Source organism: Nothoprocta perdicaria, unplaced genomic scaffold (assembly GCF_003342845.1).
Source record: "Nothoprocta perdicaria isolate Ctin4 unplaced genomic scaffold, notPer1 scaffold_100, whole genome shotgun sequence".
NCBI classification, from domain to species: Eukaryota; Metazoa; Chordata; class Aves; order Tinamiformes; family Tinamidae; genus Nothoprocta; species Nothoprocta perdicaria.
The window spans coordinates 696,463-721,046 of NW_020454095.1; the positions used below are offsets into that span (position 1 = coordinate 696,463).

General features: G+C 42.4%; 2 protein-coding genes across 7 annotated transcripts in view; one reads left to right on the forward strand and one right to left on the reverse strand.

Annotated features, from left to right (window-relative positions):
* The window catches only part of GPR89B (G protein-coupled receptor 89B), a 16,512-nt gene extending 147 nt beyond the window's left edge, over nt 1-16,365 (forward strand). Inside the window, exons 2-15 of one of the 6 annotated variants that reach the window (XM_026040392.1) lie at nt 1,550-1,675; nt 2,441-2,500; nt 3,352-3,455; nt 5,019-5,125; nt 5,930-6,031; nt 8,401-8,521; nt 8,784-8,864; nt 11,816-11,925; nt 13,174-13,262; nt 13,662-13,754; nt 14,079-14,174; nt 14,705-14,794; nt 15,398-15,463; nt 15,597-16,365. In XM_026040392.1, the coding sequence (XP_025896177.1) occupies nt 2,474-2,500; nt 3,352-3,455; nt 5,019-5,125; nt 5,930-6,031; nt 8,401-8,521; nt 8,784-8,864; nt 11,816-11,925; nt 13,174-13,262; nt 13,662-13,754; nt 14,079-14,174; nt 14,705-14,794; nt 15,398-15,463; nt 15,597-15,803 (1,293 nt within the window). In that variant the 5' untranslated portion in view covers nt 1,550-1,675; nt 2,441-2,473 and the 3' untranslated portion in view covers nt 15,804-16,365. Of the gene's footprint in view, nt 1-215; nt 306-755; nt 772-1,461; nt 1,676-1,994; nt 2,501-3,351; nt 3,456-5,018; nt 5,126-5,929; nt 6,032-8,400; nt 8,522-8,783; nt 8,865-11,815; nt 11,926-13,173; nt 13,263-13,661; nt 13,755-14,078; nt 14,175-14,704; nt 14,795-15,397; nt 15,464-15,596 lie in introns of those variants that run through there. The other 5 variants (XM_026040376.1, XM_026040401.1, XM_026040383.1 and 2 more) reach the window with 5 other exon arrangements.
* A 1,087-nt stretch (nt 16,366-17,452) lies between these two features.
* PDZK1 (PDZ domain containing 1) lies at nt 17,453-23,737 on the reverse strand. The gene is made up of 8 exons (XM_026040412.1): nt 23,455-23,737; nt 22,890-23,142; nt 21,832-21,968; nt 20,400-20,595; nt 19,945-20,141; nt 19,238-19,429; nt 18,377-18,676; nt 17,453-17,598 (listed from the first exon to the last, which is right to left on the reverse strand). The coding sequence occupies exons 1-8, from the start codon at nt 23,662-23,664 to the stop codon at nt 17,518-17,520; spliced, it is 1,566 nt and encodes a 521-aa protein (XP_025896197.1). The 5' UTR covers nt 23,665-23,737; the 3' UTR covers nt 17,453-17,517.
* Nucleotides 23,738-24,584: the final 847 nt, after the last annotated feature.

The following is a 24,584-nucleotide window of genomic DNA, read 5'->3' on the forward strand; positions in this document are numbered from 1 at the left end:
CTCCGGGCCCCGGGCGGGGCCTGCGCATGCGCGCGAGGCGGCCGGGCCGGGGCCGGGGCCGCGGCTCCCGGGGCCGGTGTGAGGAGCGCGGTGTTTGGGCCGCGGTGCCCGCTGCGAGCCCGCGGCTCGGAAAGGCCCCCGCCTCCTGCCTGCTGCCYCCTGCCGCCCCTCCGAGCTGCCCTGCGGCTGCCCTTGGCTTTAGGCACGCGCAGTTAGAGCTAAATCCCTGCTTGTGTTATCCAGCCCATACCGTTTCAGACAAAGGGGGTTGTGGTCCCAGCACCCTTGAAAACGACTGTTTTTCTGTGAGTGGAAACACTCTCTCCTTCTTCATTACYACGTTACCGTGTTTGTCCTGGCCTYCCGCACCTCCTGGCTGYCCCATTAAGCRGCGTCTGAAGGCCCWTGCTTCCCACATGGCCCTCGGGCATCTGAGGGGGTCCCGCTCTTCGTTGTGGCCAAGGGGGGAAGGTGCCGCTCTCCTCAGGCCTGCTCTCCTCAGGCCTGCTCTTCATGCTCTGTATGGCATGGTCCTGCTCCCTTTCTTGTGCAGTCTCCACAAGTTATTTTTCTGCCAGTTGGTGAGCTGAACTGGATCCCAGAGGGATCTGATAAGCTTGAGAGCTGGTGTGAAAGCTGGGCTGTGTAACCCAGGAGGAGGAAATGTGGCCTTTCCCCACCTGGGATGTGGAAACGTGGCCTTTCCCTGCCTAACTGGGTTTTCGTGTCTTGTACAGACTGCAGCTTGCACTCTTCTGCAGTTTTCTTGAGGTTTTCAGGAGATCTTTTGGATGTTTCTTAGAGATGCAGTTTCCTTTTAATTGTTAAAGATTTGGGTTTTGGTTCTAACRTGCTATTTTGTGCTCAGCTGTTCAGTTTGAGTGCGGCTTTGATCCTGGTAATGGTTCTTCCGGACCAAAAGCTTTCCCGATGTTTGCTTTGCGTTACAGGATCTAACTTCTCTAATTGCTTTTCTTTTGTTTGTGGTGGCAGCTTTTCATCTTCCAGTCACCTTCAGAAGTATCAAGTTGGATCTATAAACTGCTGCATATAATTGTCAAACACTGCTATTTTTTTTCATGAAYGTGTCACATTCACCTGCTGTGTCTTAGGGTGTGATCTCTCAACACAATTTCTTTCCATGCTTTTGTACAGCCCCTAATAGAATGAAGCTCTAATATTCATGTGTAATTTTCTGTGTTGTTAATGTACGTGGTTCTATCATAGTGTCTTTCTTCACCTTTTTTTTTTTTTTTAAATTACTTTTGAAAAGGTGCTCTCCTTTTTCCTCCTTCCAACTGATAGTTTTGAATTTATTTTATGTAAATATCACTTGCCTATCATACTTCTGTGACTTATGACCAGTAGAGAGGACGTTTATGGAATGTCCTATCTTTATCTTTTGCTATCTCTTAAAGTCTTAGTTCTCCTCGACCTCTAAAGTCTAAAGTTCTCCTTGACCAAGTTCTGCTGTCTGTAATCCATCACTAGCCTTCATTCAGACTCCAGTTCTGCTTTCCAGGAAACATGTTTGTTCTTCCTTCCCTAGGCTTCCAGATGTTCCTGCTCTGTAGATTGTCTTCTGTCACCTCTGGCACTGCTGAGATCCACAGTTACTGGTCACGCATGGTGGAATCGCCCATAGTGACTCCCATATTTGGGCCACGGTGCTCTGGTATTTTCCGTGTGCTCTGGATAGAAACACTGTTCTGTATCTTTCGAAATACAATACATCAAAGCAACYTATAAAACACATACATACATATATACGTACATAAATATATATCCTTAAGATCACTTCTGAATTCTCTTTGCTTACATTCCTTTATATATTACACCTCTTCTTCAGTATTATACTRGTAACTCTCTTTCGAAGGCTTGGCAACCAAAGGACCTTTTTCTAGCTGTAGATGGGTAACCGGAAATTTTGATCAATTGTTTTTTTGTTCAAACCATTGATGAAAAGCAATTTCAGTGTAAAAAGTTATGTCAGAATGTAACCAGGCTGAGTATTTAGACATCTCTGGAAAAATCAAATGCACCTCTAGTCTTAAGKAAATACCATATTTTTTTAACATCTGCACATCCCTAGAAGGTGTTTGCACTGGGGACATCCAAGTGTTTTTTATTCCTTTTTTTCTGTGTTTCCTGTAAAAGAATAAGCTCTTTTTTTCCCTACATATTAGCGACTTGATAATATAGAAATAGAATCTCTTGTTTGGATCTTTGGTAGGTCCAGAAATTTTCCATGTCCACTACACTTAAATATTTAAATATATATTCTTCTCTTCATAKTATGATGACAAGTTTAAACTTCTGTGGCGGTTTGATACTTTGGCCCATCTCTATTCCGTTTCTTTCATGTACAGTCAGTAGTAAAGCAGCTTTATATTTTGCAGGTTGCTGGATACAAATGCTAACTGCTCCATCTTTTCTGCAGGTGCTCTTCTTTGGATTTGGATGGCTGTTCTTCATGCGCCAACTCTTCAAGGATTATGAGGTGAGAAGGGGCCTTGCACCACAATTTCTTATCTTAAAGATTACTCTAATTATTGCAGTATTTTAAAAATGCTTCTGGACATTTTATTTTCTTTAAGCTCTGTTAACTGTTTCTCTTTGTCTTTACAGTTTTCTTTTTAATTTCCTCTTATGTTTACACTTAAAAGACTACTAGATACTTGGGAGACTTGTTTTCTGGGGCTCTGGTGAAAGTTGCTCTGTCGACTACTGTTAAATAAAAATCAGGTGGAGAAGGAGAGGGATAATAGGATATTGTGATTTCCTTTTGCTTGTATAAACTTGCCTTATATAGCTCTAAAATTTCTGAGACAAAATAATGGTTATGTTTAAACTCGGAGAAGTGTGTTTATTCTGGCTGAATTGTTTGTGGGAATCAGATGGGATAGAAGTGCCCTGTTCCCTTACATCAAAAGGGATGTGAGGGAAGATAGTCTAGGCCAGAGATAACTTAAGTGGAAACCGAATTTGGTTTTCTTCGATGTTCCATTTTCGACCGTGTTTCTGACTCTGCGGCAAGGACTGCAGAGCTGTGTTAGCAGCAGGTCCTGGTCAGCCGGGTTGCCGTCCCGTGCTGCATGCTTGACAGGCCTTCTGCGTGAGGCCTGTGTTACAGGTGATGATAGCTGCAGTCAGTGGCATGCTGAGCAACTTAGGAGTTTGCCTTGTGGTTTCTCACGGTCTCTTGGTTTATTCCCATTTTRTGGCTTTAAGCAAGAGACCCAACTGTTTGCTGCTCTACCTAGTGGCTTGTGGTCTTTAGCTGGGGCTTATCTGGGCGCTGTTCTTTGAACAGAAGTGACCAATGTCTCTGGCTTGTTTACTCCCCTGCAGGTGCGGCAGTATGTTGTGCAGGTGATCTTCTCCGTGACTTTTGCCTTCTCTTGTACTATGTTTGAACTCATAATCTTCGAGATTTTGGGAGTGCTGAATAGCAGGTGAGTGCGCGAGCTCAGCAGAGGACGAACCTGCCGCGTGTTCTGCAGCAGCTTCAGCCCAGCCTCCAAAAGAAGAGAGGTTAATCGCTGGGCGTGGAAATTGTGTGGGGAGAATCGGCAGTGTCTCAGTGGTGACACCGGAGCAGCAGGCTGCGTTTATGGAACAAAACATGAGACTGGAAGCCAGAAGCTTCTGATTTTCCATGCATCTGCCCAGGGCCTTAGGCCGAGGCTTTAGCCTTTGACTTTCCCCATTTATGAAATGAAAAGATGGTTTCGCTTATGGGAGTTTTGTTAAGCTTTTGATCATGCTGAAGAGCACTTTTAGGATGTTAAGGACTACAAGCACTAGTTTTTCTGTAGTGGTCAAAGCAGAGAATAAGATGTGAAGGTAATTGTGGAGTAAAAACTGTACTTGTATAATAATACAGCATTTGTGAATCAAAGGCACATTCTCCCTTGACGTGGGGTGAGGGTTTTTATTATAAAGAGGATGTTAAAAACTGTCTACTTCAGAAATCAGTAGGAAAGAGAAGATAGAACAGAAACATGCAGAGGTTGGCTGGATTTCCTATTTATCTTCTCTCGTCATACTGGAATAAGAGAGCAGTCAAAGGAATTGAAAGAGAAGAAGTTAAAAACTGATAAAAGGTAATGTTAGTTCAGACAGTGTGTTACTAACCTGTAGAGCTTGCAGCCAGAGAGATCGCTGAGGAGAATGTCTTTGTACTTTTTACTACAGGGCAGGACATCAATGATGTCTATCTCTAACTTACCTAGGGAGAAGTGATAGGGATCCTCAGAAGTTTGTGGGKTTTTTTTTGTTTATTTTTTGTTTTGTTTTTGTTTTTTTCGAAGGCGTAAACAGGATATGTATTGGGGTTGTGGATGGAACTTTTATTCATTCATTTATTTATTTATTTATTTTAAATTAAGAAGCCAGCTTAACATTAAAGCCAACTGAAAAAATGAATTCAACSCAGATGTTAAGCTTTGAATTTGGTCAGTCTGTTTTGATCAGAGGAGTGTTGACTAATATTTCAAAATTTTGGAATGTTTTGATGCTTATGCTTTCATATATATGGATATTTAAACTCTTGTTATGTAATGCAAGAGCATACACTTGATATAATTCACTTGGAAATAAAACATGTTGATTTGGAAGTGCTTAAATTCTTTTTGTCTTTTTGATTTGAATTGAATTCTTCTGACTCAGCAACTAAATTCCAAATAAATTATTGTTGATCACTGATTTTGATTTACTGTTCATCTAGTTGAACAGTACATCATGTGTCATGTATTAGAGCCAACATTAATGACTAGAAAATAGAGCGTTTTATAAAATAGTCTGCTATGGCTTTTTCTGGGTAGTCAACACATTCTTGAGCTCTGTATCATATTTAAAAACAAAACAAAAATCCCTAATATTTTGTATGCTGATGTGAGACCAGTGTTGTCAAATGTGTGATGTAATTGGAAGTGTTGCACTAAGATGTGATTACCTTTAAGAGAAATTTGTTGAATTTTCGTTGTATGCTGAGTAGTATTTTTACTTTGTTTTAGCTCTCGATATTTTCACTGGAAGCTCAATCTTTTTGTCATTCTGCTCATCTTGGTCTTCATGGTACCTTTCTACATTGGCTACTTTGTTGTGAGCAACATCAGATTATGTGAGTACTTACTTTATTCAGGGGACTGCTAACGTTATGCATAAAAAGGAAAAGGAACTTTTTTAAGGGATGTTTTTCATCGTTTCTGTATCTACCATCTATCCTATTTRTCTCTGATTTGTTCTGACTACACAACTCCTAAAACTTAATGCTTTAACTGTTACTTGAGCAGTTAGGAAATACTCTACCTGATATTAGTGGATGTTACTTTTCTTGGTTTTGAGAAATATGGATGCTTTTGAGTAATGTTATTGGAACTTGGTCCTTGGATTCTTAAGCTTGCAGGCAAACCTTGGAGCCCTTGGCCAAGGGACAGAAGAGACAGTCAGAGAAGCTCACTAAACTGCCCGTGCTGTTTTGCTGATTGCTGTCTGGATAAGGCCTCTTCTGTATGCTAATGCTCACTTACCTTTGAGTTACTGATGCTCCTCTCTCCTTTATATGAAGAGATGTTGAGATAGAGCGTACTAAATGTTTAGTTTTGACAAGATGAAATTTCCCCGTCATGTTCAGGGTTGCCCAAGAAAGATGCAGGAGAGCAACTCCCTCTTCATAGTGCAGCCCTTTGTACTGCCTTGGGGAAAAGCCCTTGCCTATCTCAAGGTTGGGTAGCTCTGCGTTATACCTTAATAAAAGGTGATGTGTATCAAACAGTGAGTTCTGTAAGAAGTGAGCTCAGTTGGGGGGCATCTGTTTTGATCACCTGTACTCACAGCAGCCTTGGAGCAAACGTGGTGATTTGTCTACCTTGAAGGGAACTCTGAAGGAAGAACTTCTTTAAAATACTTTTCTTCTCTCCATCAGTGCACAGACAGAAACTGCTTTTTGCTTGTGTCCTGTGGCTGACATTCATGTATTTCTTCTGGAAATTGGGGGATCCATTTCCTATACTCAGCCCAAAACATGGTGAGTTTCATTTCCTTCTGAAAGTAGATTGTATTATCTTGCTGTTACCTTTGTGCTGTTTTCCCAGCCCTACAGTTGGGATTTTGGAAAGCAGCTGTTTGTTTGCAACTGGGTCTGCTGTGAAAAATCTAGAAACCAGAGTTGTCAGGCAGACAGAAATGACTGGATATCCACAAATTACTTGGGTTAGTTCTTTTCCCATACCACAGGAAAACTTGAAGGAAGTCAGTGAACCTAGGGTATGAGAGCAGAACATATTTCTGGTGGAGATTAAGGGTAGTCATAAAAATATATGATGTTTTGTGATGAAAAGTTGTTCACCGTTTTTACTCACTACACATTGCTTCTTGAAGGCTATAGCAGACTTGCATAAGAAGAGAATTGACATTTCGTTGTCAATTTCTGTCTATCAAATTCTTACCTTCTTTTGCAATCAAAATTGTATCAGCTAACTGTAGATTTTTGTACAGCTGAGAAAATGTGCCGGGGTAAAACAGAGAGGCAACAATGTGTCTGGCAGTGCTTGTTAACTTGGGTTAGTTTCAGACACTTCCAGAGTCCAGGAGCAATACAGGTGTGCGGTACAGCTGCAGTTGATAAGTACTGCTGGACTCAAGCCATTCATAAATAAAATTGGCTTGGGTATCTCTGCATTGCCCTCTTGGACACTAGAGTGTTTATAGGGAAAGGATACTCGTATGGACCTGGATTAGTTTGGATCCAGCAGAGATTGGTAGCATGTACATAACTGCACTGAGTCCTTTGGGACTCGATGTGTTTTATAATACTGTAGAATTGAACTATGTGTCACCTGTGTTTCCTGTGTAACTTATGTTGCCCTTATCTGATGTACTGCAGAATTGTGCCTTGTTCTCAGCTGGGGAAATTCACTTTGCCAGTTCAGTTTTTACTTAGATTGTTGAAAATATCTATGAAAATATCTATGTTGGTAACTTGCTGAAGATCTCTGAGAATCTGCTTTGAGGGTGCTGTGGGGTGGTACGRCAGCTGGGAAATGCACGCGCCAGGTCAAGGCTCCGCTGACTGCAATGTGTTAGCAGGGCTTTGTGCACCTGAGCTTGAGAGCCCTGAGTGGGGAGAAGGGAATCAGATACTACTCAGATAGTTGCTAGTTGCCAAGTAAAACCCCTACCCTTCATCTGAGCTTATAAAACATTCATTTCTTGTGCCTGACTTTGAAAAGAAATGACTTTCATGTCATTTCTTGTGTAGGGATGTTGTGAGTGTTATTGGGGAGCATTGCTTTAAACAGTGGAATGAAGTGTCATTTTGAAGGCACCTCTGTTTTAACTGCTGCTCTCTGGCCGTATGGGGGGCAAAAGGCCAGTGTATTGTAGCACATTCTGTAGCTGGTGCAAATCTCTCTGCAGCTGCACATGACTGGGTGTCTCAGCCTCCCTTTGTGAAGCCCTTTTGCCTTGTTTTCATCATTTATTCCTCTCCTCTGAAGCATGAAATGCAGCTTGGCGCTTGGCCATCTCAACTTTGCAGTCATTTAAGCTACAAATGTGCTGCGTGTGGCAGCTGCTCCATAACTAGCTCCCTAAAACATGAGAGGTGTTCCATAGCATATGGCACTGCGCCCTGAGAAGATGGGCTGCTTAAATGGCTGGGAGGGGTATGTGTGACCTCAGTCCTTGGAACTGGTGACGGCGTAGGCTTGGTGTTTGGGCAACTGTTATGTGAATGTATGTTTTTATAGTTCACTTGATGCTTTCGTGCGGTACCCCAAAAGCCTGTGTTCATCTCCAAATGAATTGAACATCTGGGAGCAGCAAAAACTTCCCTTGCCATTATAACACTGTTGTCCTATGAGCAGTGGTTGAATCTGGTCCGGAGAGGTCACTCCTAATCGTCAGGGGCACTGAGCTTCCCATCTAAGGCCCAAAAAGCTTTGGGCCAGTTTGCCTGGAGTAACTTGCTGGGTAACAAACAAGTTTCTGGTCATTGCAGAAGTGGCTTTATGAAAGATAAGCTAGTATAGTAGGTTGGTAGCTGATAGGTGGTCCATATGCCTTCCTCAGCAAAGTCCAATCACTAATCTTAGAAGTGGAAGGCAAGTGCTAACCTCCTCCAAATTTCTCTTCAACTTATCTTGAATTTCCCATCCCTGTTTTGAAGCCTGCTGGCATGCGTTCTGTGGGAGGCATTTCCCACAGAAAACAGGCAATACTTCTTTTTTTTTGTAGCCCTTGCCAGTACTGACTTCTAGTTGCTTGTAGCCACTGGAGTGGGAAGGCACTCACCTTCCTTAGCACCTGCATGAGTTTGCTGCTCTGCGAAGGCACCTGAGTGTGGAGCTGACCAAAGGGAGCAACTGGCTACTGACGCTGTGTTTTTCCTCTCAGGAATCCTGTCTATAGAACAGCTCATCAGCCGCGTGGGAGTGATCGGGGTGACACTCATGGCTTTGCTATCAGGATTTGGCGCTGTCAACTGCCCATATACTTATATGTCTTACTTTCTTAGGTAAGTGCAGCCTCATGAAATATTTTGTCCACCTTTCTGCTAGCTATTAATCTACTTCTTCAGTTTCTTTGATGGTGAATTTCTTTTCCGCATGCTCCCAGTGTGCAGACTCTTACTGTAGGTCTGCCTACATGCTAAATTACTTAATTGTGGACAAGTGTCCTTCTCATATATGCACCTCTTTTCCTCTTTGTTTAATGGGCATTTGCCGTTTTCCCCTGAAGCGGGATAGCAGCCCTAACAGGGTATCTTCACTTTGCAGGAATGTGACGGATGCCGATATTCTGGCTTTGGAGCGCCGCCTCCTTCAAACTATGGACATGATTGTTAGCAAGAAAAAGAGGTAAGAAGGCAGTAGTAGCATGAAATGATTTATTTTTAGGCCTGGAGTCAATAGGGTTTAAAGTGGTCTGGGAGTTATCAAGACTTTTAGCTGTGAGGTCAACATATTCCAGTGAAGCAGGTAGCTGAACTGGGTTAGAGCTGTGACATTTTTTTGGACAGTTTTTCATGATCTGGTACACAACTCCCCCCCCAACAGTGTGCCCTAAGTAGCACCCAGTACTGCAGTGGCACTGGTGAGGCTTCCAAGACTCGGAGTCARCTTGACTGACCTGTCAGTAAAATGAATTCCCATTCTCTCCAAATGAATATTCCTTCCTTAAACTACCGGTTACCTCTCTCACTGGCTGTGTCAGTACAGCAGCTGGTTCATACGTAATGAAGCAGGACAGTGAGCTGGCATGGAAACACTTCCGTCCTTGCTCATTGCAAGTTTTATATTAGTTAAGTTTTGCAAGAATTGGAAAACATTCCTAGTGTGAATGTAGTGCAGTGCACATCCATTGCCATGAAAGCTCTGCAGTTGTTGGTTTAGTTTATCCCATGTACCCTAAGCAAAAAARCTACCCTTGGGAAGAGTGTTACTGCATTTACATTGAAAGGATTTTTGTGTTATGTTACAAATTACATATTTCACACCAGTTGTACTGAATAAGTGCARTTGCCACAGTTGCTGCAAAGGTTTGTCTGTCTGACACTGAATTCTCGCAGTAAAGTCCAGAATGTTATTTTGTCACAGTGGTGTTTTAATAGGAGCTTTTAATATGCTACAAGAGAGCCTTTAGGTAGTCTAACCTTGCTGAATAAGTCTCCAGCTTCTGTGTCTGTTATSAGTGCTAGCAAATGAACTACTTGCCATTATAGCAAATCTTTTTTTTCTTCTGCTTTGAAACATGAGTGTGTTAAGTGATCATCAAATGTTGATTCATTATTTGTGGTGAGGCATAAGTTGATAAATAGTGAGAGCATTTATTTAAGCAGGGAGGTTTAATATAATATCATCAACATACAGAAATATTGGCTTTGGAATTGTGAAGTTATTTTGTTTTGCTGCTTCTGGTTGCACAGGTTTTGGACACTGCCTCTGGAGGATCTTACTAGGATAGAAGCAAGAGTCTTTGGGGCTCACACCTGGGGCATATGTAGTATCAGAAAATGTGCAAGAAATAGTAGAAGCTCAAATTTTGTGGATTTTGTCCTCTTTGTGCTCTGATAAGGAGCAATGGCTTGGTTAGTTGGACTATTTGCTCATATAGAGCAGAGCTTAAGAGGTTAGATTTGTATCAGTCCAGATGCAATGCAAATTATCTGGCAGGACAAGTGGGAGCACCAGTATTTTATTGTGCAGGGTAAACACTAAGGTTCTATAAATTGTCAGCTTCTAGTTGGCCACCTTTTCCGTACTGCTGATGATAACTCGACTCAAAGCACATGAGGATTGGAAGGTAATAGAGTRTAAACCTTTTTATTTCTTTGCGGATCTTGATGTTTTTCTCATAGAAACCTTTGTTCATGCTGATTTATTGTCAGTAGGAGATAGTGGTTGAAAATTGTTTTCCCTGATACCTTCTGCACATGAGTTAGCTGTGATATGTGCTCTACTTTGTGACTGAATTCACTTAAGGCCTTATGAAAATTCGCCTTTAAAGTTGACAGGTTCTTTATACTCACCTTTGCCGACACTGGACGACTAAGGCTCAAGTTTGAAAGCCCTGTATTCTGTGACACCACTGCTTTATTTTGTTTTTTATATAAATAGGGTCAACTCAGCTCATGTGAGAGAGAGATGCACGAGCAAAGTATGTAGTTTTGCTGTAGAATCCCTTCTATGAGGTCCTAGCTACATGTGAGTGTAGATATCCCCCTCACTTCTTAGGAGAAAAGGTTTGCCTTGGTATCCTAGACTACATATAACCTTGGACTTCACCTTGACATAGCTGCATTTTCCTGCAGTGCTGTGGATCGCTTGCGATGGAGTGTGTAGATCAGGTAGTGTGAAGGAAGCAAGGGCAAAAATGCAGTTCTTGGGTTTTTTTTTTTTTGGCAGCTATCAGGAAGAATTAAATCACTTTAAGAAGAAGCCTGCTGTTCCTAATCTGTGGGCATGTGTGCTCTGACGTGTGCTGTGTGGGGTGCCTCAAGGGTGCTTCTCTTGCTGTCTTAATTATTATTGCGCTGCTTATCAACAACCTTGAGGAGGGTGGAGTGCCAAATGTATCAGTATTGGCTGCAGCTACAGGAAAAGGCTCTGAACAGAGGCAAATTGTGGCTTGCCTTGACAATGCCTGGCTGGTTTTCCGCTGAGGAGCCTGGTTTGCAGATTGCAGCGGGGAGGAGCGCGAGGTAGCGAGGCCTGGAGCTCGCGGGGATGAGAGCGGGAAGGACAGCGCCGCTGCCGCTGCTCTGCAGCGAGTGCTGGGCCTCGGGTTGGTGTCGCCTGACGCCCCTGGGGCCTCTGTCCTCTCACAGATCAGTTAGGTCCCCCTGTGAGGGCTGGGCACCGAGCGCAGGCAGCGGGTCAGGCAGTGCAGGTAGTGCAGCCACAGAGAGGTGTTCGAGGGGGCGAGGGGCATGAGGAGCCTCCTGAGCTGGGACAGCCAAGTCTCGTGTTGGAGGGAAGGGGAATGACTCATGAGATGCTCGAGAAAGCTGTGTGAATATTTGTTTTCAATTGCATTTAACACCCTTTAGACGATTCTGGATGGGTGTTTTAGGAAGGATCTGGCTGAAGTGTCTGGTAGCTTGCTTGGCTAGATCTGGGCTGTGCGCCAGGGCTAGTCGGGACAATGTTGTGAAGCAAGATTAGTGCTTGGGAAAAAAAAGCAGGGGGGAGCAGGGTGTCTGTTTGTAATGTAGTTAGTTTAACAGTGTCTTTAAAGGAAGGGGGCTTGTTTGTTAGTAAAATAAATATTTTATTCGTTTAAAAAAAAAATGTGTTTTCTGTTCTTTCAGGATAGCAGTGGCTCACAGAACGATGTTCCAAAGAGGAGAAGTGCACAACAAACCCACTGGCTTCTGGGGAATGATAAAAAGTGTGACAGCCTCCGCTGCAGGCAGTGAAAGTATCCTTCACCTGCAGGCTGGCACCCGCCTTGGGAGGCGGCCCCAGCCTGCTCCGGGCTGAATGGACGCGCGTTAGGGAGGTCAGTTACCAGGCATCTGCGTTTGAGCAGCCTGAGCAGCGGGTTGCAGTGCCTCAGAGGCAGTCAGCCTTGCAGCACGCTGCTGCTGTCTTCACCCTTGCCTGGGGGCTGGACACAGAGCTCTGGGAGTCTCGCAGGGATCGTGTGCCACGGCCCTTCCCTGTGCTTTCGCATGACCGTAGTGGAAGAGGGCAGCAGGTTGCAGGAGAGATGTGCTGTAAGGAAACACCTGGTGTGGTGTAATGAAAAGGACTATCCCGTCACGTGATTGAAGGGGGAGAGTTTCCTATTCTGATGTGGCCTGTAGTTGTGTGGCCTGCATGTATGTTTTGGTGCAAACGTGAAATACACCTTTCCAGGAGGAGTAGGCAGTGGGATACTTAAGCAAGACAGCAGCATTGGCTGAGTTGTGGGAACAATTTCCCTGGCTACCAGTTGCTTTCTGGCTGTGTTGGAAAGCCTGAAGAAGGGAAGCAGCTTGTAGACCAGCTAAATTATTCCCATGTTGGAGCTTGACCCCTTGTCCTATAGCTCAAAAAAGTGCATGCGAACAGTGAACAGACCTTGTTCTGCCCATGTGAATGGGGTAGAAGGATTCYGTGATAGAAGAAAGTCTGTATTTCTGTATGTTACTGTTCCCTATGAACAGCTGCTCTCAGACCACCTAAATTGTGCAGCTTGCGTGTTTAAGGCTGAGGACTCTTCTTCCCCTCCYTCTTTCTCACTAGCCATTAAATCCCAAATTTGGTTATTTGTCTAGGTTCTTCATAACAATCAGTGATCTCTTGGCGTAGTTACTGGCAGTTTAAGTTGTGAAGATGGTGTGAGAGCGACACATGATGCATACCAGCAACAAGGGGCCCTGATAAAAGCAGAGCAGTTACTCTTCGAGGGCTGGGGTTGCATTCTGCAATGTGTTCCTCGGACAGAGGAATAAGGAGCTTGATGAGTGACACTGTATAAAGACTGTGTTGCCTGTGTTCTTAAAATAGAGTACTGTGGAATATGCATATGCTCAAGATTTCTCTGTATAAGTGAAAAGCGCCAAAACTGGATCAGAAAAAGGATCAAGCCACCAAAGGTGGCCCTGTGCGGGGAGGACGGGGTGTTGCGTTTGTCATTAAGAACTTGTGACGCGTTGYGGCTTTGACTGTGCTGGTTTGCCAGATCTGTCCCTTATTCAGCAAGAGGTGGATGCCCTGGAAGAGCTGAGTCGGCAGCTTTTTCTGGAAACCGCTGACCTACACGCCACAAAGGTACCGAGCAGAGTCACTGCCCGCACAGGCTTTAGAGGCCAGCGTGGTTTGGCTGGGGCTGTTTGTGACAGGACGTTGTCGAGCTGCTCAGCAGGCAGCACCGAAATGTAATGATGCAGTGGAGCGAGGGTCTGTTTTTTAACCTGGGAATCTGGGTGGCTGTGTCCTTCAGTGCATATGTGCCCTGGGGGCAAGCCCCATGCCCTTAAGGCTGTTCAGAATTAAAAGAACTGCAGAAGGATAAAGTTGAGATTACCATTAATGATGTATCTTTGAAATGTGTGATTTTGTGCTTTGGATTAACCTGGAAATAATACATTATTTGTGTGTGTGTGTGTGTGTGTGTGTGTGTGTGTGTGTGTGTGTTGTATTTCTCCCCTACCACTCTTTTATCTCCAGGAGAGAATTGAGTACTCCAAAACTTTCCAGGGAAAATACTTCAATTTTTTGGGTTATTTTTTCTCCATCTATTGTGTCTGGAAAATCTTCATGGTATGTAAATGTCTGTTCTGTGTGGACACACGTAGATGTCACATCTTGCTTAGACAATGCTGCTCCTGCACTGCATCTACGGAAACTGTTAAAGCTTCCTTAAATTTCTGCATCTGGAAATTCTGACTAAAACATGTTTGGGTGGCATAAATCTCTGCATCTCGCTTTCTGTGTAGAGCCTTAAGCAAGCATCTTCTTTGTGTGCATTTTAAATATCCTAGATTACCAAAAAAAAAAACCTCTTCTGTATTGAAACAAAGCCTAGGTGATGTGTGTGTCTTGGAAGTGATCTATACTTCTGGTTCATGTAAATCTGTCTTATAGGCAACCATCAATATTGTGTTTGACCGTGTTGGGAAGACTGATCCGGTCACAAGAGGGATTGAGATCACTGTGAATTACCTGGGAATCCAGTTTGATGTGAGAATTTACTAATTCCTATGTGCTTTTCAGAAATTTCTGTCTTATCTAAATAAGAGCATATCCCAGACTGTGACGGACAGGTAGAGCTTTAAGAATCCGCCTTGGATTGCGGAGGAAGAGAAAATGCATTGTGAACTTTGCTTTTATATTGCTAATATGTTGAAAGAGTAATTCGATCAGGCCAAAGAAGCAATGATCTATTTGTTTTGGGCATGAGGGAACACATTAGTGAACTTGCCTGTTTTAGTATCTTTATCTACAGAGTAATTAACTTTGCCTATGCACACAAATGTTTATTTGCTCTTTTTTTTAGCTATATTTCTGTGAACGTGATCTATATAAATGAATGTTTTTCTCATGTATGTTTAAAGTAGTTACTAATATTTTTAAAGCTTGTAATGTAAGCCTGCCTACAATGGATATCTATACAGTAATCAATACAAAGACTTCGAAGAACTATCAGCTATACAATGTGGTTAAATGAGGCTGGCCCTAGAGATTTAACTGTATTCTTCTTGTTGATACAGGTCAAATTCTGGTCTCAGCACATTTCCTTTATCCTTGTTGGAATAATCATTGTCACCTCTATCAGAGGCTTGTTAATCACACTTACAAAGGTATGTTTAGCCAGRACTTTTGTTTCATTGTAGCCTGGGAGAGCTGTTTGAGGTTTTTAGCTTTAAACAAGGCAAATATCATGCAAACTTGCAGTGTGTATGTATATATGTATTTATATATTTAAATATATGAATGTAGACTCTTGCAGAGGGAGGAAAGGAAGAAATTATCTTCTGCACTGAATTTTTACCACTTACTCTCTACTGCGGTATTGCTGGGGAGAGTTGTAGTAGTGAATGTTAGATGGGATGTTAAATGTAAGCAAACAGACAAAACGATGCTGTAGTCAGGGCATTTTAGGAAAGTTGATGAGAGAATGATTGGAAGCATTTAGATTGCCTCATTTCAACAACTGGTTCTTTATGTAGATCTGGAAAAGCATCAAATGCCAAGAGATGCATACCAATCATTATGTGTTGACCTGTCTTTTGGTACCTAAGCTTAATAATTTTTTGTATATGTTGATACATAGATATTGATATATATGCTTATCTTCAATCAAAATTACTGACAGACATGTTCCTTTCATGCTCTCCTAGGGCACATTGAGCTCCTCTGACTGCTTATTTTCAGAACATTTTTTCATTWTTTTTTCCTTGTAGTTCTTCTATGCCATCTCCAGCAGCAAGTCCTCCAATGTTATTGTTCTGCTCTTAGCACAGATAATGGTGGGTACCCAAGACCATGGTCACATGTATTTGTGTGCATGTGCGCATGCAGATAAGTCTTTGTACACTAACCCTTCTTATCCCCCTGAGCCAAATGTGAAACAAGTGTTATCTTCTGGTTTTTAATTTGCAGGGGATGTACTTTGTCTCATCAGTGCTCCTGATCCGGATGAGTATGCCCCTAGAGTACCGCACTATCATCACAGAAGTCCTGGGAGAGCTCCAGTTCAACTTCTATCATCGCTGGTTTGATGTGATATTCCTAGTTAGTGCCCTCTCCAGCATCCTCTTCCTCTACTTGGCCCACAAACAAGCCCCAGAGAAGCACATGGCTCTCTAAACAAGGACTGCAGTCACCCACTGCTCTCCCATCCTTCCTGCTGGACTCCTGCAGCTCCTGTGGGCTGCAGAACTTGGCAAGAGCCACCGCAGTTGTGTGTTTTCCAGCAGTGGGGCTGGCTCTGAACTACCACACTTGAACTTCAGCAGGCTCCGTGGCTCACCTTGTTGAGGTGCCACAACTCGAAGGAAAAGGGATGCAGGTGTTGAATGGCAGAGAGTTTGACACCAAAGGAGGACACCAGTCCTTGGTGCAGCAGAATCTTGGTGGATTGGAACGTGCGTAGTAGGTTGTCTGAGGGGAAAGCTCTGCGTTTAGAAGAACATCTTTATAGCAGGCACTCAGTAAATGTGATTTCCTTTTGAAAAGCAAATCATAATTGGAATTCAGAGGGTGGTGATTCTACTGTTGAATGCTTAAATCTGTGGAATTAAATAAGCTTTTTGTAATATGAGCATCATTATTTTGTGTCTACCCCAACGGTTTGTCTGGAAGTGAGCTATAAAATAGCTGGGATTTGCTGCCTGGCAAGAAGGAAATAAAAAGAAGTTGAAGGGAAATGTGCATCACTAGTATCTAGTGTCAGTAAGAACTGGAGCTTAGGCTTTTTTTGTTGACTCTCAACTTCCCTTTCCCTGTATAAATGGAATTAAGGCCTTGAATTACTGCTCAGTGTGAAGTCAGAGAAATCGCAACTATTCCTTGCTTACTTTATGGAGTAAATAAATTAGTATTCCCCACAACCTGTGTGTTCTTCAACAGTAGCCTGTATCTCCATTTGACTTAATTCAAGGCATCAAAGTAAATTTTACTCSTATGACTTGAACTTGTAGCTTCCCATAGCCACTCTGCCTGTTTTATTTGTTTGCTTGTTTGTTTGTTTTAAAGTTGTTCTGGAACATAAATCATAAGAGGTAAGGGTAAGACCTGGGGAAGAGAAGTGGCCACTCTCAATGATTTATTTCAGCATTGGCTTTGGTGTACAGCAAGGAGGCAGAGCATACAGCAGCAGTGTTACAGAGCCGTTTGTGTCGCGTTGAAGACGTGGTTGGCTTGGAGTGAGGCAAAGCACGACTGAATTACATACATGGTTGTTACTACTGTGATCCACGGCTGTATGCAGAGGAGAGAGTACAGCGCTTGAAGGTTGTGAGTTGTCAGTTATGAAATTAGTGTGAGGCTTGGTGGGGACAGGGACAAAAAAACTTCCATAGTGTAAGTAATGGAGTGTGATGGRATGCACAGAGTACATTGGCCTGTGACGTGTCACAGCAGTTGCACTGCAATAAATACAGAACAGAAGTCACCACAGAGCTTGAGCGCATGAACTTTGATTAGGAGAACTGCCTCTCCAGGAAGATGGGGAGAGATCAGGTGCTCTGCGTTTGAGTTTGTCTTTTAAAGGCTGAGCTACTTAAGGATTTATGAAATGTGGTTCCTTTCTCTGTGGCGGCAGGTTTAACTGTATACCTCTAGTCACTTAAGCCTTGAGGGAAAGAAGTGACWGCTCACTTCACAAGGCAGAAAGCCACTGAGGTACAATTGCAGTGCGTTAAATGACTACCAGTTACATGGAAGTTTTTATTTCAGACAGTTGAATTTCAGCAAAGATTGTACTCCCTTGCAGGTCCTAGGAATAGCCTAGTTCAGGGATGTGTAGTAGAAAAGAATGAAGTAAAGGGAGACTTAGTTGTTTTGGGGATAGTTCCTTCTCTCACAGCTGAGTGTCATCGCTGTTGTCACTGTCTGCTCTTGTCGCTGAGGCATTTGATTGTGAAGAAGAGGATGAACTTGCCTGCAGAGGAGTAACAAATACATTCTGATTATTTTTAGTTTGTTAAACATTCTCAGTACTCTACAGGATTATGAACTTCTGCTGCTTTGATCAGTTCTAATCATATACCTGTTGGCATGAGAGAATGAGCCAGCAAATACGATTTTTGTTGCTGTAGCTTTTTTTTTCTTAAGTTTACCATAGACATAAAAATAGGACGATAAGATCCTCTTGTTTTTGTTTAATTACGGAATCTGCACGCGAGAGGAACTAACTTCAGATCTGCAAAACTCAAATTGGAGGCTAAGAAACTTTTGAGAAAACTTGTGGTTAGACTTCTGCACATGTCATCATGAAAAATGAATAGGCACAATATTAGTCTTWTTCTTCCCTGTCTCTTCTGCAGGAGGGAAAAAAAAGTTGGAAAAAAGGGGTCAAAATGACTGGTTTTGAGAAAAAAAGAGAAAAAACATGTTTCTCTTCTGACTTATCTCAAGGTCAAGAATCTGACTTCAGATTCTTTCTGGCCACTTAATATGAACAAAATACTTCAAATTAGAACATTTGTTTTAACCTATCAATTGTTGTTCCTTCTACGCAATCATTTTTTTGAAGTATTTCACTTAGTTTCCCCCAAAGCCTTTCATGATCTTTGGTGTACTTAAGCACTTTGAGGAGTGCCTTGTCCATTTTCGATCTTAATTAACAATTACCTTGTTTGTATTATTAGCTGAAARCAAGTTCTTTTCCCATCTCCTAGAATGAAGCCTTAAAACCTGGTCAATATATTATTACTCACCCTTTCTCTTGGCTCTTCTGAGGTTCTCTCTGGCTCTGCTGGTGGATTTTCCATGTAAGCAGGAGGCTCCAAAGTGTTGCAGACTGGATCTGTTGTAGCTGCAGTAACGTGACTCTTCTGATGCTGGAAGTGTTCGTAAGCATCTTTGCTGCACACCAGGAGTGTTACTTCATCAGYGCTATCCTGCACCCTTTTCACCACTTGTTCATAGGGTTCATCCATCACATTCACCCCATTCACTTCCACCAAAAAGTCGTTATCTTTCAGACCAGCTCTGTCAGCTGGCCCATTGTTTTGCACCTGCAAGGCAAGTTCCAACTGATATTAGCACAAAACTTGAGAAGGTGCATTAGCAACTAGYGGTTATCTGGAATCTTGTGTTCACTGCTTTTGTTACAAGATAGCAAAGTCAACATGGGAGACGGGAGATTCCGTCATTGGACAGGAAGAAATGGATTGGGACGGGCAGACGGATTTGATGTAATTAATATGGAAACTGTGAAATACAGACTTAAGATCCTTCTTGTTGTTGATATGGCTTTCATTTTAGAAACGTGACATACTGGAATCATGAGATCAGTTGGAAAACTAATTTTCTTATTATTTGCTGATCCATGTCTCATAACATGAAGTATACTACATTTCATATGTTTCACAAATTCTTTAGTACTTAGCAAAAAACTTTTTTTTTGGGGGGGGGGGAGGGAGGAGGTGTGCTCATTTTTTCTCTCTCAATTAATCTTTTACCTGGTCCTACAATATAATTGTTAAAGCCAGATTGACTATTCTGTTTTTGCTTTAAGTGCCTGATAACGAGGAGGCTGTCCAAGCTTTCCCTTGTTTCTTGTTCTGTGTTATTACCTCACTGATGAAGAGTCCAGGTTTGTTCTTAATCAGATTTAAACTGAAGCCAAATCCATTAGGCCCTTTCACCATCGTGCAGGTTCTTGGCTTGTCCACTTTTTGCTCAGTGTGCAATTCYACTTTTTCCTCTGTTTTAGCTGGAGATGGATCTTGTACTTTGTGGTAGTATGAAGAAGGGGAAATTTGAGCCTGAAAAGAAAACAATAAAAAGGAAAAGCTTGTCTACATATATATATATCTGTATAAATATATTAACTTATGAAATCTGTTTTAGACTTCCATGTTAAACATGTTTTGTTTGAAGTCTTATGACTTGGAATAATGCTGCAATGAGGAAGCCTTAATATTGGCCAGAAATTAAAAGGCAAAAAKTTTGGTGTTGATCTGTGTAAGACAGGAGTTTCGTTGTGCATTTCATTTGTAAGTAGTTACGTAGTTCTTGTTTTGCTGCCTTAAACTTATATTTAGTGTGTTCAAATTTAGAATTGTTTCAGTACTGTGTATGAAAACTGGGAACAGGCCAAAAACTTGGGATRTTTAGTGACATGCGGTAGAAATGCAAGGAGAGTTGCTGAAATATGGACATATTTCAGACGTTTCCTGCAAGTTGAAGAAATCCCTCTCAGAGCAGAGTGGCCATTTTATTGATACTTATATGTCAATGATTAATTATCAGTTCTTATCAGTAGCCTACATTTTCTTACCAGTTTATACATGGTGTCAGTCTCCTTGTCCACTACCAGGAGTGTTATTTTCTCCTGTGACTGCTTAATCTTTTCCACTACTTGTCCATGGTCCAGAGCCTCCACTCGTTCACCGTTGACAGCCACTAAGATATCGTTGTCTTTGAGACCTGCTTTGGCTGCTGGGCCCCCAGAATCAACATCCTTGATGACATGATCTAAGGTCAGAAGGAGGGGAGGAAAAAGTAATTTTTGAGTATGTAYGGTTGGGAAGTTTTAAGTGTTCCTGATGATAAAGGCTAACTTTCCAAGCTGCACCACTTCGAGACCGTTTTCCCTGATGTAGTCTTGGCTTGCAACAGGGCTATGAATAATTTCTCAGAGATTAGCAGGAAGAAGCCAGGCATGGAGAATAAGGTCTGCAAAACCTGTGCAGGAAGAAATTGTACAGCAGCTGCTGTTGGCTTTGTTCTTACCACCAGTATTTTGTTCCATTCGTAGATAGAAGCCATATCCATTTGTTCCTTTCTGGAGCTCGATGAGTCTAGGCTTGAGGGGAAGCAATTTCAGGCTGGCACTCTCTTTGCTTAGTACCATCTTTTGACTTTTGTAATACTGGTCGGTTTCTTCATCGGTAAGTAGAAACATAACATGATTTCCAGACTTCTTTACCTGCATTAGTACATTTACAGTCTCAGATATGTGGTCCCTTCAAGTGGAATCGTAGATGATTTCAGTAACGAGTGCACTGATATACAACTGTGTARGTGCTGTTGATAAATGAGCCACAAGGTCGAGGCCAGACTACTAAAGAACTGATTTCAGTCAGGAACTTGGAGCATGCCTAGATCTTGGGCACATCCCCATATGATTGAAGGAATTTCCTGTACTACTTRCTGTTTTCTGGTCTCTAGAGAGGCACAGTTATCACTCACGAAGGTGTCATGCAGTGCCAGTAAAATCAAGTGAGTAATCAGTAAGTAGTGCTTGGCTCTGCCCTAGGTTTAGAGCTCCACAAAATAAACATGACATCCGTATTGTCCTTCTGAGTAACAGTAACAACTATCAAATGGATAACTTGGCACTGCAGTACCACAGCAGCACGAGCTTCTTGTCACTCTTAGCTGATTCCTTTTTTTTTTTTCTGCAGTCTCTTTAGTGTCTGCTTCTAAGCTTCAAGCCTAATGCTCACCTTATCTGCTATCACTCTGCAGCCAATGTTGCAGCAGCCCAACAAAACACAGATGTTGCCCAGTTCTGTAGTTATTAGCATATATTGACTAGTGTTGCTCTGGTGCTGGAGTGTCTACTGCTGCTCTCAGGATACTTTGAAATCTTTTCAACCCTAGCTGCATTYTAACAGTGCCAGTAGTGGGGAAAGCTGAAGCCTCACTAGCAATGCTCTTTGAAGCTGAGGCCAGGTAGTGAAGTTACTTACATAATTTTCATTAATCTTGCATTTCTTAGCCAGAAGAAGAGACTACTGCTTGGAAACATTAATCTTCCTTGTTCCAAGCCAACTGCATCAACTGGAAAGTCCCCCTTCTTCCTGCACTGAAAGCCGCATTTGATGACTTTCCTTCTTTCCATTAAGAATATATCTAGAGGACCTCTAGGAACAGCATGTGATTTATTTAAYAGGATTCCTGACAACAGTGTAGTTGTAGTATTTAACTTATGGCCTGTCTTGAAGGCAGTATTCTTTCAGCGACAGTTCAAGAGGCTGCATGACAAAAGAGCAATAGTAGCAGGGTACTGTGCAGAATTGATGATACACAGAGACTTTGGAGAAACTTAAGTATTCAAACCAGCCAGACCTGGCCTATCAGTAGCCCTAGTAGTTTTCCCATGTGTGCCTGTGTGTGAGAAGGTGGGCCAGARCAGAAGGGGGACTTGGTGTACAAATACCTTTTCCACCACTTCTTCATGTTTGTTGTTTTCCACGTTTTTTCCATTTATTTCAATCAGGCGGTCATTGTTTTTAACACCAGCCTTTGCAGCTGCTCCTTGAGATGATATCTCTACGATGTACAAGCCCTTCTGTCCTGAAAAAGATGGGAAAACTCATTGTACAGGGTAAGTCAATGCGATACACCTAGATTTTGATGGCTAAGGAAATTCAGTCCTTCAGGGTCCTTAGAGACTCTGGATCTCTGTCTATGCTCAGAATACAGTGACACCACAAACCTTCTGCATAGACACACACCTGTGTGCCTTATCCTGTCCTGGAAAAATCACCCCTATTGGGGGAAAAGGCATTTTTCCCAGTATCTGCAGCTGAAATGATCGTTTGTTTCTCTCCTGAGAGTGCTTAAGGGATATGTTAACACAGCTGACAAGGATTGGGGGGGATGGGAAGAGGAGCATTTTGAAGTGGGGAAACTCCTTTTGCTGCTCCTTTCATGTGTTTCAGAATTTCCTGTGTTTGGCAGGCTTCCAGAATTGCTCTTAAAAACTGTATTCAACTCTGAAATACCCTCCTTAGCATTGATGATYTCTGGGAGATATCCATATGCATTTGAATAGCAGTAGAGGAAAGAAATGTGTGGAAGGAGTTAAAGATTTCTTGCTTTCTAAATGAAATAATCAGCAAATCAAAAAAATACTTGTTTTTCCCTGTTTTTTCAGCTGTCTTTACAAACTTGTGTGCTGTTTCCCAAAGTATTATGGATGCAGCAGTTGGAGTATATATGTGGTATGCAAGAAGTGGAGCTGCAGAAGTGTTCTTAAACAACAAGCAGAAAATAACAAGGTTTTTATCCAGTTTTCTGCATTTATTTTCTCCACCAAATAAGAAAYATGGCCCTCAGAAAACTGGAGCTGCTCCATGGAAATGGGTACTTGAGGGCTGAACCCATCTTGCCTCCTTCCACTTCCCTGCTGTTAGCAAGGGCACTCTGTTAACTGTGTTGTCTCTGTCCCTGCTGTTGTATCTTTACCGTATTCCGTCCTGCCCAAACTCTCACCTTCGGTGGTTTTCAAGGAGAACCCATAGCCACTGCTTTCCTTCACCAGGTAGCAGAGTCGGGGTTGTGGGGCTGCAGCGACGTCTCCGTTGGCCTTGAGCGGTGGGGACTGCTGCTCCTGCAGCCGTTCTGTTGACACCTTTTGACCCAACTCTTCCAAGTTCACGCCCTCCTTTCTTGCCTTTTGGTAGGAGGCTTCATCCAGAACAAAGAATACAACAGAATTCCCACTCTTCTTGATTATCTCCACCACCTGTAGTGGACAGGATCAAACAGCAARCAGGTCCTGGAGTGATTGACCCGGAAACCCCCACCCCTGAAGGGGTTGCAAGATCATCTTGGGCACTGCCAGCCCTTGTTGGTATCTCATCCCTCTACTTGGGCACTTCTAAGGTGCATCAAAGACATTTCATACCTGTGGTGGATAATGCAGGATGCAGGGAGATAACAAGAGCAGTTAACTCACATTTTGGATTTCTTAGCTATCACTGGCATTAAAAAATGGAAAATAAAACTAGTGGGCCATGAGGGACTGGCGTGGATCCCAAATTAAACTGAGATGTACCTGTGCATGTTCCTCCTTGTCTACAAACACACCATTAACCCTGAGGACTCTGTCTCCATCCTTCAAGCCAGCCTTTTCAGCTGGACTGTCCTTCTCCACRTTTCGGATGAGGTGCCCTGCCGTGTCTTTTTCGATACGCAGGTAGAATCCATAGCTCTTTTCAGGTTTCTTGGTCACTTTACATTCTCGAGGCTGGAGAAGAGAAGTCATCTCTACAAAGCGGGGTGGAAAAAAAAATAATTGTGAACAAAAAGAGTGAACTGCCCTAAATAAGACTTCTCTAAATACATATTGAGATGGTTTACTTTGAAATTCTTGGGATTTTATTACACAGAAAATCTGGGTTTGTAATTTTGAAGCTAGTTAATTAGATTAAGGTAAAGAATATACTTGTCTCTTTCTTGGCATCCTGTTTCAAAGGCAGTTGGTGTCTTGGCAAGATACAGAACTGGAGGAGGAAGTTGTCTGCTTATGGTAAGATGGTGAAAACTGAGGTGAGGTTCTAAAACCAGAATCAAGCAATGTAGGAAAAAAACAATGRCAGCACAAGAAATGTTGGAGCACTGTAAGAAGGCCCTGTGACAAAACTAGATTTACAGAAGAGGAGGTGAGAACAAGGAAGGACCTCACTGTCCTAACCAGGTTTTCSTGTTCTTGGTTATTTTAGTGAAACAAAAGTAAGTTTCAGGAACAGACATTGACAGACATTGTGCCTGGAGTATTGTTATTAGTGAGTGGCAGATTTGCATTGCAGAGAGACTTTAAAGCAACTAGGAGAGCCCATATCTCCACTTAAGCTGTTTGTTTATTTATTTATTTATTTTTAACTTATCTGGGTTTGATACTACCACATCTCAATTCTTACAGAAAATTAAATGCTTGCTTCATTTTCCAGTCCTACAGTCCTTTAGAAGTTAGTCACTGATAAGTTGAAGCTGTCCATGTTTTCCTCTGCCTCAGAATCATAGTTAAACACCTTCTGAATCTGGTCTAGGGAGGAACTAACAGAGGCAGCAGGTGTTGCACTCAGGTATACTATATACATGGCTTGAGAAAGATATAAATGCAGGTATTAGGAGGTATACAGAGTCTGGAACATTCAGGCTTGAAGGAGGGATAACTTAACCGAT